Source organism: Pungitius pungitius, chromosome 7, assembly GCF_949316345.1.
Source record: "Pungitius pungitius chromosome 7, fPunPun2.1, whole genome shotgun sequence".
NCBI classification, from domain to species: domain Eukaryota; kingdom Metazoa; phylum Chordata; class Actinopteri; order Perciformes; family Gasterosteidae; genus Pungitius; species Pungitius pungitius.
The window spans coordinates 8223075-8243577 of NC_084906.1; the positions used below are offsets into that span (position 1 = coordinate 8223075).

At 43.0% G+C, this 20503-nt stretch overlaps 1 protein-coding gene across 4 annotated transcripts in view; it reads right to left on the bottom strand.

Moving 5' to 3' along the window:
• patj (PATJ crumbs cell polarity complex component) overlaps positions 1 to 20503 on the bottom strand; it is a 104388-nt gene that overhangs the window by 51498 nt on the left and 32387 nt on the right. For 3 of the 4 annotated variants that reach the window (XM_037468576.2, XM_037468578.2, XM_037468575.2), the window contains exons 20-28: positions 19746 to 20036; positions 19124 to 19226; positions 18583 to 18637; positions 17761 to 17841; positions 17595 to 17666; positions 16721 to 16898; positions 16500 to 16610; positions 14722 to 14781; positions 14288 to 14384 (exon numbers count right to left, since the gene is read on the bottom strand). In XM_037468576.2, the coding sequence (XP_037324473.2) occupies positions 14288 to 14384; positions 14722 to 14781; positions 16500 to 16610; positions 16721 to 16898; positions 17595 to 17666; positions 17761 to 17841; positions 18583 to 18637; positions 19124 to 19226; positions 19746 to 20036 (1048 nt within the window). The remainder of the gene's footprint in view (positions 1 to 14287; positions 14385 to 14721; positions 14782 to 16499; positions 16611 to 16720; positions 16899 to 17594; positions 17667 to 17760; positions 17842 to 18582; positions 18638 to 19123; positions 19227 to 19745; positions 20037 to 20503) is intronic. The other variant, XM_037468577.2, reaches the window with a different exon arrangement.

A 20503-nucleotide genomic window follows, 5' to 3' on the forward strand; every position in this document is an offset into this window, starting at 1 on the left:
TGTTGAAGATGGCAATGAACATCGGACACAGCTGGTCAGCACAATGCTTCAGGATGTGGGGCGACACTGAGTCCGGACCAGCTGCTTTACGGGGGTTCTGTCTTTTAAAGAGCCGGTTAACGTCTCTCTCCAGAATAGAGAGGGTCGTTGCTGGTGATGGGGGTGGGGGAGGAGAGGGTGATCCACAAGCGTGAACCCCTGATGGGTCAGGGGAACTGTGGGGGATGGAGGCAGGACATTGTCTTTACAATCTGCAGTAGAACTCATTTTAGCTCATCTGCCAGGCGGAGGTCATTCAAGGAAGGGTTTTCGGATTGTAATTTGTGAGGTGTTAAAAGCCTCCAAACCGAAGCAGGCTGATGTTGGGTCCCGCAGCCAGAACCTCTGCTCTGAAGGACCAGAGACGCTGGTTTAAAAAACATTGCTATGAAGACTTGAATATTCCACGGCACAAACGCTATAAACAATCCACTTGATAGAGACATGTTGACTGTCTGTTTTCATGGGCGTTGGAGCAATCGAATAGGAGGATGGAGGATTAGCGTACTAACCCATAGCATATATTTTATTATTAGGGCTGTCAAAAATAGCGCGTTAACGGCGTTAATTAGCTGTTTGTTGTTAATTACGTCAATTTTTTTGACGCATTTCACGCATGCGCAGTGTGACAAATTATTCAGGTCCGGAAAGAACCTCTTCTTCTAGGGAATGCACTTCATCCTATACAACACATTACTGCCACCTGCAGGCATATGTCAGGCCGTCAGGTTCAGCAAGTTGTTTGCGCCAGAGACCCGCTCCCCCCCCCCCCCCCCCCCCCCGTTCTCGCGCAGCAGAACAGAGAAGAAGAAAAGCTCCGCCCAGCAGAGCAAGAGCAGCGCTGTTCTGAAACATGCGGAGGAAGAGAAACCAATGCGATCTAAATCCTCCCAGGTATGGGAATATTTCACACTGAAATGGGGGTGGTAGCGGATTTCTTTGCAGCGCCAGTCGTTCTAATCGCCGCGCTCGACTTCAAGGTGTAACCTTTATTATTGTTCGGTCTGAAACGGCGCGCCCAGTGACGGGTGGTGCAGCAATATTGTTGTTCGGGTGGAAATCGGGAGAAAGGTCGGTCCGGGAGATTTTCGGGGGGGGCTTTGAAACATCGGGAGGGTTGACATGTCTGGTCATGTCTGGTCATCGCAGGAGCACAAACTCGCAGCAGAGTGGGATAAACTGCAGAGGCTCGAGACCCTTCTAGAGCCATGCAGGGAAATCAGTCTGTAACTTATCAAATAACATTGATTTGATTATTTTCTGGAATGAATTAAAAAATCAAATATCAATAACATATATTTATGTAAAAAATAATAATTATGATAATAATAATGATAATTATGTATCTGTGTCCTGTTATTTATCTTTAGTATGCATTTCAGAAAGAAAAAATGGTTAGGATTCAGGTGTGATTAATCATGATTAATCCACTGAAAATTCTGATTAATTTGATTAAAATTTTTAATCATTTGACACCCCTATTTATTATACTTTTATTTTATGTTTATCTTATTGCTGCACTACGTTGTTGTCTTTATTGTACTGTCTTCCGTCATGATCCAACCGCCAAGTCAAATTCCATGTATGTCTAATATATAATGGCAATAAACGTTTCCTGATTCCTGATCCTGAGATAATGACGGGACAAGGAGATAGAGGTTAATCTGCATCAACTCCACACACACTCACACATAGCTGAGCATTCATTCTGAACAGTATGTTGTGCAGCTGATGGAGGCAGCTAACTGCTTTGTTATGATAGCTTATTGATCCAACACACACACACACACACACAAATGTCTGCGGAAATTTGCAAGACACACTCAAAGACACACACACACAGCCACAGGCAAAGACTGAAATTAGTACACTCAATCTGGAGCACACACAAATGCAAAAGGCAATTCAAGATTCAGACCAGCACATCTCCCATCAGCCTCGACATAACTCACAAATCAAACCAAACACTCAAAGCATCTGAGGCGACCAGGAGGCCTTGATTAAGACCACGCACGCGCGCACGCACACGCACACACGCACACACACCACTCTCCACTCATTTTTGAAATCAAGCAGGTTTCTGTGCAGCACTTGATCTGGGAGGTTATTATTAAGAAAACAATTTTTTGCAGACCTTTATGAAGTAGGTATATTTTGTGTAAAGCTCCTTCAGTTCTCTTCAGCATCTCTGTGGGCGCACAGCTGCTAAATCTACTGCTCCACCTTCATCCAGTGACCTTACTATTTAGTGGTTTGAGGCAAGGAAGAGCCACACAGTATTACTTCAGCACTGGTAGCCGACGGTTGCAAAGAACCCCCTGTAACAGAACCAAGACGTTCTTGGTTCAAGAATCTATCGTCAGCGCTAATTATTATTAGTACTGCAGTTAGGGTTGGTTTATAGGGGGTGGGGCTTAGCAAACGATCAATTATGAAAAGATAAGGCTGTAGGCAGCCTAAGGACCAATCAGATAAACACAGCGTTTGATTGACTTTTCCACATGATGTGCTGGTGTGGGCAAAACGCAGACCTGCCTTGCCTTACTTCCCTCGTAAGTGGATAAAACACATAACTGCGACCTTGACCTTATTAGGGACTCTGAAGAATGTTTGTGGACTGAATATGTCAAAACTGCATTAATATGTTAAATAAGAGGCAGATTTAGATTACTCTAAATGTAAATTGATTTTCAGAATTGAAGCTGAATCCTGCAGCTCAGCAGTTTCATGGAGAGATTCTGCAGAGAAACCTCTGCAGAGAGAAGTTGTGGGAAAAACAGAAGAGGAAGTGGAGAAGAAAAAGGAGTCTCTGAGGAATGAAATACGGTCTCCTGCTGAAGCAGCAGCAACACTATGTGGGTCTGTGTGCTAATTAGTCCTGTTGTAATTCAAAAATAAGATATCTAAAACGTACATCATACACTTATACTTCACTCGGTGTGTAAATATGAAGACAGCTTTGTCAAAAAGTAGAAATATAATGCTGTTGTTGAACCTTTTACTTCTTCTCCATGTAAATGAGTACAGAGAGTAAAAGATGGCTGGAAGCGACATTGGAGTAGCCAGCGGGCCGGACGCACTCCAGGGGCGGGGCGGATGTATGTTCTCTGGTACGCGTGTGCGCATATACGGACATATGCACAAACGCGCCCCGCTGTCATAATGGTAGGGTAAACACTGGCTTGATAGCACTTTGTCGCTAACAGAACAGAGTGTATTTCCAACTCGAAAATGCATCTCTCTCTCTCTCTCGCTCTTCTCCCCCCCACCCCCATTGTGGTTTGTGTCGCTGCTGGTAGGTCTGTGTGTACACATGCTGAAAACGTGACCTTTGTCGCATCTACGTGGCTTCACTCACAAACGAAATCAAATATATATTTTACTATTAATGACAAATTACACAGTGATTTGGACAAGTATCTTTAATCTGATTACTGGTTTGGACATACTAACGCGTTAGATTACTTGTTACTGAAAAAGGTAAGAGCGGCATCACTGGACTAGACACACCTATCAGCACATAATGAGAGAGGTGGTTTTCACTGGACAGAAAGAGGATGACAACCTGTAATCTTACAAATGAAATTGAGATGTGTCAAGTTGAATAAAACGAAAGTACAAGCATCTCAAATGTGTACCGAGTCTAGGACTTGAGAAGTTTTTGGTAAAAATCTGCCTCCCTGCAGGTACTATAACAGTAGTATTAGAACGCTGTCCACCTGCATGTGATGTTGGAAGGACCCAATTTCCCCAAAGGCTCAGTCAAGTTTCCTCTGATTTAATAAACTTTGTAATGACTGTGAATTATAGATTTATGTTGTTACACCGGTTTAAACAAAGTGGACTGACTGAAGAGAAAAGAAGTCACTAATTTAAGCCTCAGTAGATCAGCATTAGGACTAAAAAGGTAGGTCAAAGACATTCTGATTGATGGTTTCTCAGGGCGTTACCAGGAGGAGTTCAATTTGGAAAGTGGGTGGTGCGAAAGTAGAGATTAAGAGTCATTAAAAATATGAGCAGCATATCCTCTGATGGGCAGGAATAAAAGCCAGGAGGTGTCTTGGAAAGCTGGGCATTAACGCCACTGGGTCCTGTATTGGGAAGTTTTTTAGCTAACTATCCAGGAAAACCATTGACAAAAATGTGTCAAGTGTTCGCTCCTTTTGAGCCACATACTGTTTCTGTAAAAGGACTCTAATGGCGGTGATTTAGCCGTGCGCTGGTATTACCTGTACTCCGGTCATATGGCCATCATCACTGTAAACATTGTAAACAGTGGACAGCTATTGCTGAATTACATGAGGTAGATGGACAACGAGGCGCACCAGTTAACAATAGTTCAATAATTCAATTGAACCAAAGTAGAGAGCAATTAAGGAATGAGTCCTTTATATCTTCAAAATTATTAAATACGTCAATAGATCCTTTTTTGAGAAATTCTGAAGCTTATAAAAGGTAATGTTGGGGGAGAATTTGGTGAGTTTCTCAGGACTGTGGGATGACATTTCTTGGGAAACCTGTGACCTGTCCGAGTTTACAATAGCCTCCTGTCTAAACAGAGGGGCCAACCTTGACTGATCCATATCCTGTTTTGTTACCTGTTGTGTTGGTGATTGACTTGGTGCCAGTAAGAGGGGTCCCACTTGAAGGGCATAAAACCGATGTCCCCTCTCTCCCTTGTGTCAGATCTTCCTGCTCCTCCGAGAGAGAAGGAACAATCTGTCCCTTTTCAGCTGAATTGTAGTCATTTGACTTCTGTCTGTACTTACGGCTTGTGTTGATGATTTCTGTATTCTTTATAATTTTTCTATATTCTAGTTAGTAATAAATACATAATCATAAAGCGAGTTCAAGATACTTTTGATTTCTCACAACGTTTCAATCCACAAATTTCCACCACAGGTAATTGTTAACAAATGGCTCAAGGACAAAAACGTAATTAGGTTTATTATTCCACCTTCAAAGTCCTGTTGTGTATCCTTCGTCTTGTGTTGGCTTTCTGTTACCATCTCTTATGTTAACGGGTCGGTTTCGACCAATGTCTTAAATCAGCTGATAAATACACTATAAACAATTATCTATCATCCAATTTGTTACTTACAGTATGTCCGAGTTACCTTGTTGTGCTTCCTTAACCATGAATATATGGGTTTTAATTTTTTTGGTGTGGGACTGTGCAACAGTTGTTTGCTTCATATATTGGCTGTTTACTTGTGAGGATTCTTCTTAAAAGGTTATATATATATATATATATATATATATATATATATATATATATAACCTTTTATATATAGCCCGGTGAAGCCCGAGAACGGCAACGAGTTCAGTACAAACGTCAGAAAAGGAGAACACAAAGAGATAGAGAGAGAGAACGGAAAGAGGGATTCATCCTCCTCACAAGGAAAGCTGTATCACCTGAGGGAGGACACGTCTGCCATCCGCATACACTTCAAAAGAGTCTGCGTGTGTGTGTGTGTATGCGTGAGTCTGTGTGTGAGAGAGAGTCTCTGAATAACAAGCAGCTTTTGGTTGGAGTTCATTGCCACCACTGAGCAGCTCAAAAAACATCAGCCTGGGATTCCCACCAACAACCTGACCAGGAGGCTTTGCTCGCTCAGTGTGGACGCTGAACTTTCATCTCCATCACAAGGGTGGGAGTGATGTGTAAAGAAGGCCATGCAATCAGGTCAGGGACAGCACAGCTGAGGAACCACACACACACCAGATTATCACTGATGTGGGTGAGTGTGTGTTGATCAGCATACTGATGCTGTTGTTGCACTACGACCTACAGTAGCTTTGGAGCACCCTCAAATGTGTATGCGTATGTGTGTATACGCACGCACGCACACACACACGCATGCACACACTAGGTTTACACATAAATTAACTATATATCTGAAATTAGGGATAAAAGAAGGCACATGATATATTTCTTAAAATAGCCAAGTAAATAAACAAGAGTATCAGATCAATATAAATCATATTAATAGAAGTTTTGCTTTTAAATTTAGGAAATTTTTATCTTAAATAACCCTTCTCTACATATGTGAGGAACGTATTATTTGCTCTCCTCTTTCAGTCAGTGTGTGTCCCCATCATTGAAGTCTGTAGTTTTAATGTCTCTGCTCATATGACGTGAGAACATCAGATTTATAAAGACAAATGTGATCTGTGTCCACGCTCCAGTAGTCTTTACCTCGGTCTCTGTTTGGCAGGTTCACGTCCTGCGTGTGCAATGACGCAGTGGAAACCAAAGGGCAGTAACAATATACTAGCTGATCCTGCCTCTCCTCTTCCAACGACTCCATTCACCGTGACCGCATCATTCCATGGAGACAATGCCTCAATATTGACCAAATTAAGCTAAAGATCGTGTTCATGAACCACAGAGAGCGGAACCATCCATCAGTCTGACTGGAGCTGTGGAGGGACGACCGACACCACCCAAGAGAGAGAGAGAGAGAGAGACTGACGCGTTTTGTCCACCCCTTCCGTGAGCTGTCAATCATCCATCAAAAATGTATCTACTGTACACACAATGGTGATTCTTTAAAGGATCAAACGACTAATATTCGCTAACACGCCTATTGTTGTCGGCCTACCTGTGTGCGTGTCGTCTATCTCGATCACACAGGTGAATACGCTGGATACTTCTGTTTTCATTGATCATTCAGTCCCTTAAAGCTCTGCTGCTGCTGTGGAACACGGAATGCAATCAAACAGTCTTTGACTCCTTTACCTCTAATTTAGAATTGCTTCCCATTAGCACACCTTACGACAATATGAGCATTTGGCCAACCTTATTCAAGATATTTGTGCCACAATTTTCATGATAATCAGTTGTAATTTGAATTATAATCAGATTAGATCCATTTCCGTCCAAAACGTCTCCGCCGTGAAACCTCTACAGGACAGAAACAGTGTCTCCAGGCTGAAGCCAAGTTACATCTCTGCTCATGTTTCTACTCTTGGAAAAACAAGCTGAACGCGCATTTGAAATTGAATTAAATCATTTATTGTTGCTACAGGAGCCAATATCATTTTCCTCCAGGAACATAAATAAGTGAACGAGTCGAAAGAGAAGAACAGGCAGCTGCAGCATGACGGAGGAAATGCATGAAATATGAGAAGTGACTCCTCGTGTATCATACAGGAAACAATTGGATGTATTTGTGTCCAACTCTCATGAGATTCCATTAATAAAAAAAGACCAACAACACTGTATAGCTTTTTCCGTTTCAACCATTGCATGAATATTTGCTGGCAACTAAAAGTCAAGGATAATGAAATCAGACCGCCAGCAGAAAACATAAAAATAGGCTTTTTTGGCGCAAACCTCCAGACAGATGCTGAATGTCTCCACATAATGCCAAACATAATGAGTTTGGCACGAGTTTTATGAGCTACGATTCAGTCAAATGATCTGCTTTCAAATCTGAACACACTCTAGTTAGTTGGTTGTGCAAACCTCTCATTTTTAGGCTTTTAACGAGGACGATGCACCATAACAGATCATGTTTCCCTATTTGTTTTGAATCAGGCGTACATTTCTATCCGTCCATTAGGGGACAGAGTCTAGGGACCTGAGAACGTATTTAGCGCCAGCTGTCCCAGAGTCCGAGCTGGAGACCCGCTGGAGACTGAGCTGTCCAAAGCCTCACTTAACCACAGTCCAGGCTGAAGAGAAGGAAGCACTGACCCTTTGCTGTTAGAAGGGTAAGGCAACAAGGCTTAGACATCAAAAAACCAGGCTACAGACAACGCCGGAGTCCAGACTAAAGACAACAGGTTGTCCAAACGGTACAGGAAAAAGGCAACGTCTAAAGACAATGGAGGATGAGCAATTAAGGACAGCATCATTGTCCAAAAACCAGGCTCACAGTAGGGGGGCTGGTCCTTGGCCGTCCAGGCTAAAGTCCATTAAATGTCCCAGAGTCCAGGCTTAATAAGGGGGGCTGAGCCTTAGCTGTCCCAGAATTCATTTGTCATGCTTATGTTGAATTCATCTGATGGAGACTTTTATTCATGTCTGTTATAAGAGGGAAGTTTTATTTAATAAAAACAAATTTTGAAATGTATAGTGGCACATATGCTCAATACAAAGTCAAGTCACATTGAAATAAACAACAGATTAAAATGAATGCAGCCCCTTCAAATGTCACAATATGTATACTTAATTTAAAATTGACCAATTCACTTGTATTGTATTTAACAATTACTAAAACAAAACAATTCATGTAACAAGTAAGATTTCACATCATTAATCTTAAAGTAATATCAAAACATTTGTTTTAAATTAAATTCAGTATAATTCTACAGCTCAAATTCAATTCAAATTAAAGTAGAATTTGTTTTTGAGCTGTATGAAAGACAGACATGAAGAGTCCTAAATCACAAGAGATCCCAAGCTTATATATTTCCAGTTTGAACTGGATGCAAAAAGTTTTAATTGTAACTATGCCAGTCAAGCTTTTACCTAATGTAAAAGATCTCAAAATGATTCCCATCAATCAAATTACAACAAAAACATATCAAGAGTAGTCTAGAAAAGGAACATAGTTTCCACCTTGGCACTACCAGAATAAAAGTACATTTCAGAGGATCATCTCTCAAACAGCTGATCCTGATCCCAAACCACCATTAAAACTAGCAGCAAGCTCCTTTACCAAACAGCTAAAGCCTCCAACCAGCAGCCAGGAAACTATACACAACCCTCACAGCCCGTTCGCCCGCACCAAACGCACCAAGAGCAGAGGAAGGGAGAGGCGGCAAGAAACAAAAACCAACCAGAGAGAGAGAGAGAGAGACAGAGACTACGGAGAGAGATAAACAGAAAGTCAAGACGTTCCTCCTCTCTGTGCTGTAACAAGGACTGCTGGTTCAAACAAGCCCTGCGAAGACAAAAACACACACACGTTAACGCACTGATGGCTATCCCACATCTGAGATACGTTCACACCAGCGTACCAGCAAACAGAAAAATCCTTGGAGTTAATTTTCTGTGTTGAAGTGCAGAGTTGAAATCACACTGCCAAAAAAATTAAACTCTTGCATGAAAGTGTATGAAAGAGCTGGAGTCATTATCCAGTGTCAAGATCAGATTAATTTGCAACACTTGGTAGAGTTAAATGAACTCTTTGATAGGATTGAAATGTAACTGTACAGTGTCACAGGTTTAACTCCATGTAATATGGTGCATGGATTGGTGAGGGTGCACCAGGAACCACAGGGTTATTGGTTTGAACCCTGGTTTACCCATGTTCCATGTCAAAGTGTCCCTGAGCAATACACCTAACCCTGAACTGTTCCCTGGGCTAAAATGTAAACTCTGTGTACATTGAATTGTACGAAGGAGCTGGAGTCATTATCGAGTGTCAAGATCAGATTCATTTGCAACACTAGAGTTAAATGAACTCTTTGTTAGGTTTGAAATGTACTGCACAGTGTCACACCTCTTGGTGTTGGGTTTAACTCTACGTACTGTGTTGCATGGATTGAAGAGGGTGCGCCAGGACGGTTTGAACCCTCAACCTTGTGGTGCTCCATGTCTCTGAGCAAGACACTTAACCCCTAATTCCTCCCAGGGCTAAAATGTAAAATCCATGGGTTAAAATGTAATGTAAGTCGCTTTGGATAAAAGCATCAGCTAAATGACATGATATATATTCAACACTGAGCAGATTTATTTTTGACACTTGACAAGTTTAATTGTTAACACTTCGTTGAGTGTTGACAAGATTGGGACAATATAAACACCAGCTTAGAGTTCAAATGTAATCCCATGGAGTCAATTTAACTCTCAGAAATTTGCTGAGCAGGTACTCTGACATCCGGATACGGGTCGATACAATGAGGTCAGACCAGATTTTAGGAAAATCTTGAGAAAAACAGAGTTAAAATATAGACACTCGGACACTGACAAAGTATTTAAAGACATTCTGTAAAGTGACATGCTGAAGTACTTCAAGGAAAACTAAGATGCACTGAGGTTAATAGAGCTGAGCTGAAGATAAAGATACTCCTGGACATACAGTACCAGTCAAAAGTTTGGACACATTTTCTCATTTAATTCAATGAGAACGTGTCCAAACTTTTAACTGGTACCCCTAAAGTAAAAATCACTGAGGTAAATAGAGTCGATAGACAAATATATTGAGTGATTGAATGAACAAAAGATATCCTCTTTAAAACACAAGGAAACCCTTGATACCATATGCATTTTATTGCCAGATGTAGACAATGTGGGTTAAGGTGCATGAGATAAATGTACACAGCACAGCATTAATTGAGACTCTCAGACACGTGGATGTTGTGAAATATGTTTGTGTGTGACAGTTTGTGTAGTGACCCACTTTAAAGTGGTTTGATTGGTGAAAGCGGATTGGGGGACCCCTCTGATGGCAACCCAGACGCCATGCAGGCCGCCGGTGTCTCAGCACTCCAGGCATTTTGATGCTGCGGACTTATCCGCACTTGGTATACGAGTACGTATGGCGGCCGGGCGTGAAAATAAACTACAGAGTGTCTTCATAGTGATGGAGGAACATGTCTCACAGGCTCATTGGCATGTGTCTAGTAGTTGTTGGACAACAATGGAGCTCTGTGGCACAAAGGAGGAGTATTTTTGAGATATTACTTACCGGACTTATACGAATATATATAAATACCAAAGAGGGAGACTTTATGCAATATAATAATATTTTAATAAAATTAAAATAAATTCTCAGTCCTATCTGCTGGTCAAGCTGATCATATGTCAATCAGTTTAGTGGCCTAGGTCAATAGTGTGTAATCACTAGTCATCAATTCTTCCTTGAGGGTGGAGCTAGTAAGGACCACTGCATCACCTCACTGCTCTGTTCTGGGATTTACACCAAGCAGTATGGAGAACTAGTACAAAACTGCAGTGTCTTCAACCCCTGAATACCAAGTTCAAAGTAAGGCCCATCCCTCCCACTGAACGTGTTAGATTCGCCACAAAGCCCTTTAGCCCCCACAATACTGGTCAGGGCACACAAAGTCTGCTCTATCCTTAGGGAGGAGGAGAGAGAACTGCATAGGTAACACTACTTGTTGTCAGTGACTGCTGTCTGGAAGGAGAACACTAATCACACAAACACACACTCGCATAAGAAAACAGCTTGTGTCAGTTTACTTTTCTGGCATGGCAGATGGTCACTTTCAGAAGTTGTACGAGTGAGCTCTACACAAACACGCACACACACACAGATGCATTCACCAAGGAGGGACACAACAGAGACCCATCTGAAGAAAGGTGAGCACCGTATCCCAACCGATGTTTCTACTGTGTCCTCACTGCGTTGGTTACTCTGTGTTCTCCTTTGATTCCTGTGTAATGTTTGGCCACATGTTGAATATACACCTGCCTCTCTGAAGCTTAAAGCTCTGAAGTGGCTCTAGACATGGAATAGCATCAGGAGAGGAAGCCTAGAAGAAGGGTAAGTCTCGGCCAAGGGATGTACCTCCGTCCTTCCTCAGGCCCTCTGTTACAGGCTAATATTTCTCCAGAAAAAAGGTAGAACGATTACTATTGTTTGTGATAATATATTGGTATTCATGCGCCAGAACAGGGACCCCAGGCGAGGTTAGAAGAGGGTGACTAGTGTAAGGCTCATCCAAGCCAAACGGAGATTTATTTGAACAGCTCAAGACAAAATAGTATTAATAATATTTGACAGAAAATCTGAATCAGGCCAAAACAAACAGAGACTGTGCACAGTAACCCTGACCTTAAAGGACATTGCATTTGCCGTCCTTGGAGCTTTAGCTAGGAGGGGACATGACAACTAAGAGTCCGTCAGGAGACTCACCCTAAATACAGGAGCAGAACAAAATGATGGCCCAACGGGCCAAACATCAAGAAAGATCAAACAATCAGATAATCACTATCAATAGGTAAGCCCTTATTAATAAAATAATTCCTTCATAAGGCTTTCAAAGTGACTGAATTTGTTTAATGCTGACAGCAACGTGTAATTTGCCAGCTGCAGAGTAGACTGAGAAGGAAAAGTTGGAGCCTCAAAATATTTTACTTTTCTAGTAAGTTTGGAGGAAGAAAACAGATTTGCAGATTATTCAAAAGAAAATACACAATTTAATAATTATATGTTAATGTGATTTATTAAATGTGACCAGTTCTACAAAATGCGCACTATGTGAGAAATACCATGGGAAATCCCCCTCCAGACAGGAAAGAAGAAAGAAAGAAAGGAAAAGCATTAAAAAGTGGATCATGGACATAAAACGAAACTAAAGAACATTTAGAGGGCTCTGCAGTAACAGGACTCCCTACCTTTGATTGCAGAATACATGTTGAAAGTAAGGCCCAATAGCCAAAAATGACCTGATGCCAATCGGGTCAGGTAAAGGAAAAGGAATGAAGCAAAGAATTGAATCTATATAGAAATAAAAATCCTACTAACTGCACTTCAAGTGGAGTCTGTTTCATGAAACAAACCATTGCCATTATGATTTTTATAAAGCTAGTACAAGGGATACTTAACCAACTGGCATTATGAAGCTGCTTGGTCATTTCCCTAAACTTATACACAATGCCGAAAAAAGAGGATAACAAAAACAGAAAATGGTTTTGCACAGCAGCAGCATAAAAATATTTTGCTGATTTGTGCAGACATGCATTGAAAGAACAAAGAGCAATAGGCTGTGATTGGCTGCAAGCAGACCAATCAGAGAACACGGCACAAAGAGTGGAGGCCACATTCAGTGCGAGGAAGAAGAGCGCATTCAAGAGCAGTCGAAGCAGGGCTAGAGGAGGAGTGAGGAGGAGAGAGGAGGGTGCCGCGGCCCAGAGTGCATTGGCTTCCCTTCGTTTCCCAGCCGAGTAAGCCATCAAGGAAGTACACTTCAGAAACATGGATGACACAAGAGTGTGAGTATCTTTTCAATTGACAGTTGTTGAGTCATTACATCCCATGATTGATGTGTGCGTGCCACGCACATAGAAGACATATGAGGGCTTGAAAAGAACCAATGAGAGCCCATTGCACACTTGAGCAGTGGTGGTTTATTTTCTTTCCATTCGTCTTAAATACATAAAAAAATTCATCATTTTTATTGACTAGAACCAATTGACTAGATATCTTTGTTATTAACAGCCAACGGCTTCCTCTGCCTTTGGATGTCTTTGCTCACAAGGCTGCTTCAGGCCAACTCTCTCTTCTAATTATTCTCTGGAATATCTTTGCCTCCCAGGAGACGGACCAGTGGGGAACCTACTACAGGTGTGAGGACAGGAGCCACTGGTCATTATTAGTTAAGCAACGGAGTGAGGCAGACTCATAATGCACAAGAAATCATTTATCAAATATACCCTGAAATAGTTTAATTCATTTAAATGGAGTGGAAAAACATCACTCAATTGACTTTCTGTACCTTAATAAAAAAGGAAAACATTAAACAAATTACTAGCATAGCTTATTAAGAGCAGAAAATGAATCAGACTGCATAATGAGATACTTCAAATGAGATACTTGTTATTGGTTATAGGTAATTTGAGAAATAGTGTGTGTGTGTGTGTGTGTGTGTGTGTGTGGTGGCAGTAGGTTTCTAACTAATGATTTATTTTTTTCCAAAACCTGGGCAGAAACCTCCATTAACCTGACATTAACTGCCAAATTCATCCAGCAGAGGAGAGACTGATCATTTATCACCATAACATCGGAGTTATGACATGAGAGCGGACGTGACTGTGTTTGAACAGTCTGCAGTGCTGCATGGATGCATTTGTATTCAGTCCACACCTCTTAAATAAAACATTTTGTGACCATTGATTTATTGAGATTAATTTGAGCCTGATTGTTGTCTCTGCTTCTTGGCCGTTTATGTTCTCCCTCTCTTATTCCATACAACGCTGACCTTTGGTTGAGAAACACTGTGCCGGATGGACAAACTGACAGAAAATATTTGAATCATAATCAATATTGGATTTGTAACCGTGCAAATATGAGCCACTGGATGAAATAAACACAATTCTGAAGGTTGGCCCCTGGGGGTTGTGTTTGGACTGGTGAGGGAGTGCTGCGCGGATTCCTTTTCCTCTGAGAGTCTTGTCCTTGTGTTCATGAGTGTGTTTTAGTTTTAACTCGGTTTGTGAACGTGAAGAGCAGAAGCCGAGTGGGGCAGAGTTTCCTCCAAATGATTATCTGCAGGGTTACTGCACCTTAAGAGCACATGTACCTTCCACAAAATGTATGTGTGTACTGACCTCTGGCCATCTCCAGCTCCAAATTCGTCCCTTGTTCTGATTGGCTGGGCGGTCTGTACGGGGGAGGTTGTCTCGGAGTGGGGGCTGCACCCTGCGTCTGCAGAGGAGCAAACAGATCATCTTGGACACTTGGTCTGAGTCCCAGCTATGGGATGGCAAATATACAGTGGGTGTGCAGTGTGCTGAGGCTATGCTGCCCTCTGCTGGAACGGACCACACAGTCCCATTTATTAGCGGAACAACGTCACACCGCTTTGCTGATAGTCCAAAGAAGAGGACAGAAGAGACAGGCGGGAGAAAATATTGTGACATTCACCCATTCCCCCACAGAGCTCATGGTGTTATTGAACTGCAAGTGTTAGCGTACTAAAACAAAGACACCAACTTGACTTCATTGGGTGAACCCGAACAAAAACAATAGTCCCTGTTCTTACCGGAGACTCTGTCCTCTTTGCTTTGTGTTTATTGTAGCTGGAAGCGGTTAGAGACACAGGCTGAAACACACATACACACACACACACACACACACACACACACACACACACACACACACACATATTGAGAGACTTGAGTGCGTACCACGATATGTGCGTAAACTCACTATGTTACATACACACACACTAATCAAAAATTAAAGGAACACTATGAAAACACATCAGATCTCAACGTGAAAAAATACAATGATCTATATGATATGGACAGTTTAATGTCTTGGGAACAAAAGGATGGCACATTGTTTGATGGAAATAAAGGTTTCAGCGTACAGAGGGTTTCCCTTTATAGTCAAAGTAAAAAATGATGTATCAGGCTAGTCCATTTTGCCAAAATTCATTTTCTGCAACTCAATATGCTTCTCAATATCTTGCATGGATTTCATCCCGATGTAGCCTGTACAGGTCTGTGTGTCCCCTCCATGGAAAAGACTTGCTGCCGAGCACAGCTCTCAGTTTGGGCCTACAGGGATTGGATGGCCCCAAGAAGGGACCCCCTCACCCTTTACTCCCGCAGCACCTCCGGTCATGCACCTTCTCCAGGTCCACAAAACACATCTCCCTGGCCTCCTCCATGATCCTTACAAGAGGGAAGAGCTGGTCTGTTGTTCTACTACCAGGACAAAATCTTTATTCCACAGCCTCTTCGATCCGTGGTTTGACTATCGGCAGAACCCTTCTTTCCAGCACCTCTGAGCAGACTTTACCTGGCCGGCTGATTAGTGTGATACCCCTTTTGAAGAGAGGAACCACCACCCAGGTCAGCCCCTCCTTCCAAACTTGAAGAGGCGGGTCATCCAAGAGAGCCCCCTAAAAGCCATTGTCTTCGGCATTTACAAGCACAATTAGGTAGAACGATAATGTTCCTCCTTTCAGATGGCATATACAGTGTGTGTGTGGGTGTGTGTGTCAGAGATGCTCACGAGTCCCAAAGCTCGAGTCCGAGTCGAGTCTGAAGTCACGCGTGTGTGCGACTCGAGTCGCACTCGAGTCCGAGTCTCAAACTCGAGTCCCCATCTCTTATCAACGTCCCTTTTACCGTAAAAAAAAAACATACCAACAACGTTTTACTCCTCCTTTACTCTTTACTTAATGTTTTTTTTGTGGTTTTTCCCATAAAATGAAAATACGAAGCGTAGCCGCTAAACCGGAAGTACGTAGATTTTCACAGTAAGAATCGACGCAACCTTCTAATGACAGCGGTTACCAGGGTAACAAGAGGAGAAAAGTTCATTAACGGATATAAATAAATAAGCCTGGTCTGACGGGATGTGTTAGCAGCAGTAGGTGACAACACTCGCTGCTCTTGTCCACGTATTGTTTTGCTTCAGTGAGCAGAGCAGAGACAGTTTAAGGAGATCGCAGAGTAAACGCATACGTCCCGACGTCGGCGAACCGTCGGTCGGACCCTCAGCCCCAGCCCCCCCCCCCCCCCCCCCCCCCGTCAGCGCCACCCAGCAGCGGCTGCTGTCTTTCTCGTGTGTGGCCGCGCGCGCGCAGCCAGCAATAGATGTCGATGTACGTGTTACGTAGGCAGGTAACGGAGGGAGCGAGCTCATCAGATTTTTCCTAAAATGAAACATTGTTCACGAGTCCCAAAGCTCGAGTCCGAGTCGAGTCGGAAGTCACGCGTGTGTGCGACTCGAGTCGCACTCGAGTCCGAGTCTCAAACTCGAGTCCCCATCTCTGGTGTGTGTGTGTGTGTGTGTGTGCGTTAGTACCCGCGGAGTCGCCGACAGGCTCTGGACAATGAAGACAACGGGGCTCGGGGCCAATTTGATGGCATTGACTGCTTCCTCGTGACTGGCCAGTCGTAGGTCAACGCCTGACACCTGCACACAATGGGGGGTGGGGATAACGTGTCTGGGTTCATATCTCAACATTGTCTGATGTTAATCTGGGGGGTTAAAACTAGACCCAGGTAGCACACCGAGACCCATACCTCCAGGATCTTGTCTCCGGTCTTCAGGCACTGAGTTTTGGCAGCGGGGCTGCCCTTTAAGACCTGCTTGATGAAGATTCCCTTCAGCTCCTCTCCGTTCCTCAGACGCTTGATGACATGACGGCCTCCCACAATGCTCAAACCCAAAGACTGGCCTTCCTCAGGCCACACCTCCACCCTGCAGCAGCAGAAGGAACTCTTTGTTGACCCAAAATACCAAGAACTAAATCAAATGGACCCACACGCCCTTTGTGGCCTGAATACCGACTCGGCACAAGAAGGTATTAAGTGTTCATTCACAAAGGAGAGAAACAGGCGGACACATGCTGAAGGCGATACCAGTATAAACCGACATACAATGATAAATGTAACCAGAAGAGGGCAACACAGGACAGTAACAGAATGCAACAAGAGGAGAAAGAAAGAGGTGATGCGCAAAAAGTTAACAGTCAGAGAAAGAGCAGATGAAGAGGAGCAGACCAAAGGAGGTGATGGTGGATGTTAAGGGGTCTAACAAAGTGTCATCATTTTTTTTAAACAACAAGATCATGACAGACTCAAACCTGTGGATCTGTCGCATTATGAGACTCTATAGTGGTTTTTGATGAGGGTCTGGGAAACATTTTGGGGATGCTTTGCACAATAATGAACAAACATTATTGTGGTTCGTCTGCGCACTAATTTGAACTGTTCGGTTTTTTGTAATGTTTTGTATTCAGAGGCATAACTGACTAAGTATAAATGACTAAGTATTTCATTTCAAAAAGTAGATCCAGGGAAAATCAAAACAACAACCATTCCAAATGCGTATTTACCCATTCAAACGGCTGCAACCCCCCCCTCCCCCCCTAAATGATGTTTTATTATGTGTTACCTTCGGGGGGGCCCCCAGTGACTGAAGGCCGGCGTCTCCTCCCCCTCGCCCTCCTCTCTTTCAGGAAGATCTCTGTGAGGGCACACACACACACACACACACACAGTCAGCTACAGGGTTTTCTGTAGCTAGAGACTACAGGTGCTACAGGAGCAGGGCTCCTTACCCATCACCTCCTCTGATTGGTAGAGAGGCTCCTCCTTGGCTCCGCCTCTTCCTCCTCCCTGTGGTAATCGTCCTGACGGACCTCCGCGGGGAAAGAGAGAGAGCATGAAACATTTTTCACTTGTTGACTTGTCTTCAGTGTAAAGTCTTCTAATCAGTTATGGCGCCACTGACTTGGGAGCACATTGAACATGATGAACCGATAACATAGAAAATAGAATTAGTAAAAATAGGTTTGTCTAATTAAAATCATGCTGTGCAGCCAATGTTTGGCTGGTAGAGGTCCCAAAGCAGCCAATCTGTCATTCTGAATGTTATGTGACGGGTCTAAAGTGACGCATATCAAAAAGCATCAGAAAGATCTGTGCAGCCATGGTAATATAGCAAAGACTAATATGGATGAACCATCAAATTTGACATTTAATGCAATAATATCACGTCTGTTGGGATAAACTTTTATCTTGCAATATTGTGACACACAATTACTATGACTTCACTGGTAATAAAGTACACAAACTCAAAATTCCAATCAAACATTGCTACTTTAAATCACCACTTGGGTCAATGTGATTTACCAATGTGTAAAAATGGAAATGGATACAATAAATGTATACATGAAAATAGGCGTCACCATATATCACTTACTGCTGTCTATTGAGAGATAGAGAGAGAGAGAGATACAAGGTTTTGGCATTATCCCCGAGCTGTGCTTAAAATTAAATAATAAAGACAAGAAGAGGGGAAGGAGGGACAGCAGAGGGGACGAGACAGAGGAGGACAAAGAGGAGGTGAAGGAGGATGGGGTGGTACAGTAGATACTCACTCTGTGTCAGTGTCTGTTAGCGTGAGTTCAGAATCCGCTTCACTGTCTCTGGTGTCTGAAACACACACACACGGACACACACACACACACGGACACACACACACACACACACACACACACACACATCAGCAGGTTGTCAAAAAAAGCAAGCCCATTAGTCTCTCCAGTCATGTCGCATCCATGTAATTAAAAACTTCAGAACTTGCAGGATCAAACATGACTGCTCCTTTCTGTCCTGCTGCCATGACAGAAGGAGGTCGACGCACACCTGCTGCTCTGTGCGGCGTGTTCCACACCCTCGCCACAAATCAGACGTGTAACACAAATGACTCTAGACTTGATATCTAATGTTTCAGGTGGATGGCTGGCCAAAGATGACACTCCTGTCATGATCCAAAAACGTTTGTGGGCTCTACACAACATGCTCTCTGGATCTGTGCACAAAAATAACAAAGAATTCACCTTAATTCAGGTGCTTCTGTAACAAACACATCTTTGTCTAGGATTTGGGTTTTTACAAATGAAAAACTGTGCTCCTCACCAATAATCAAGTTTCCTATGGCCATGATGCTTTCATGGTCTAATCTCTGCTGCTCTTCTTCTTTGCTCTTGCTGAGCTCCCCCTGCTTCTCTTTGCTACAAGTCTGAAAACAAACAAACAAAGGATACAAATCAGTTTACAACTTTGCAAAGTTTAAATATTAAGGAAGGATCAATATATCCCTGATAATAATATGTGTGTGGAAACACTGACCGTGCAAATACATATATACAGTGTATACAGATGAAATTCTCGAATACAAAGGAGCAACTGTTTACACATGCTAACTTGTTCCAGTTTCTTAAAACATACAGCTGAGACACAGAATTCACAAAGTGCACTTCATGTAATGTTTTTACACCTTCGATGTAGCTTTCTGATGGCAAATAACCAAAAACATTCCCATTTGTCTATGATGGCACATCATGCATAACATTTTTTTTCTTTTTTTCTAAAATAAAAGATCTTGATGTCAGTTGATTTCATTTGAAGCGTTTGCAGGAAATGTTCTGCCTCTGTTTTACTTGAAGGATAGAGCGGGGAAAAGGCGTGCGTCAAAGAAGCCGCCTCCCCCAATGTGCATTAAACATATTTACGGTGCATCATGGCTCCAAACCCTCACCTCCTCGGCTCCACTAAACAGGCTGGAGGTGAGCTTCCACTCCTCCCAAGAAGGTGGTGGTCTCTTGGAGAGGGAGCCCACGCTCTCCTCCACTTCCCACTCCTCCTTCCTTTCTTCCAAATCCTCGTCCACGGCCATCTCCCTGCCTTCCTCCACAGGCAGGAGGTTAGAGGCCAAAGAGGAGGAGGAGTAGCGAGGCAGACCTCCGTCCAGGATGAGCTCTGGCTCCTCCTCTTCCCCTTCCTCCTCAAGACGAAGGTCTTCTGGCAGGATGGAGCCGTCACCGAAACCCTGAAACGTAAAAAAATCCACGGGTCAAAGGACACAGCAGAAGGATTGTGGCTGAAAAAGGTCAGAGCTTGAGGTCACCTGGAGGGTAAGATAATCTTCAAAAACCTTTACACACAAAGCCGTTCAATAGACGCCAATGAATACGGATACTTGTCCGCTCTCACCGGTTTGTTGCTGTTGTTGTTTGTAAAACTTTAAACAGATCTTAGAAAGAAGCCTCACTTTGAGACGGCACTCAGAGAATTGACAGCTAGATCAGGAGAAACAAAATCCATAGTGTTCCTCAGCCCACTGGATCCTGTATATTTCTATATTTTGTATATTGAGGCCAACCAGGACATCAGCTTAAATGAAAGGACTCCTTGAAGATGTCAGACTGTAGGACCCAGGAGCCTACAGCGGTCTCCTCACTGAAGGGACTAAAGAGGGGGAAGAAAAAAACGCAGCCTGACACTAAATCTAAAACT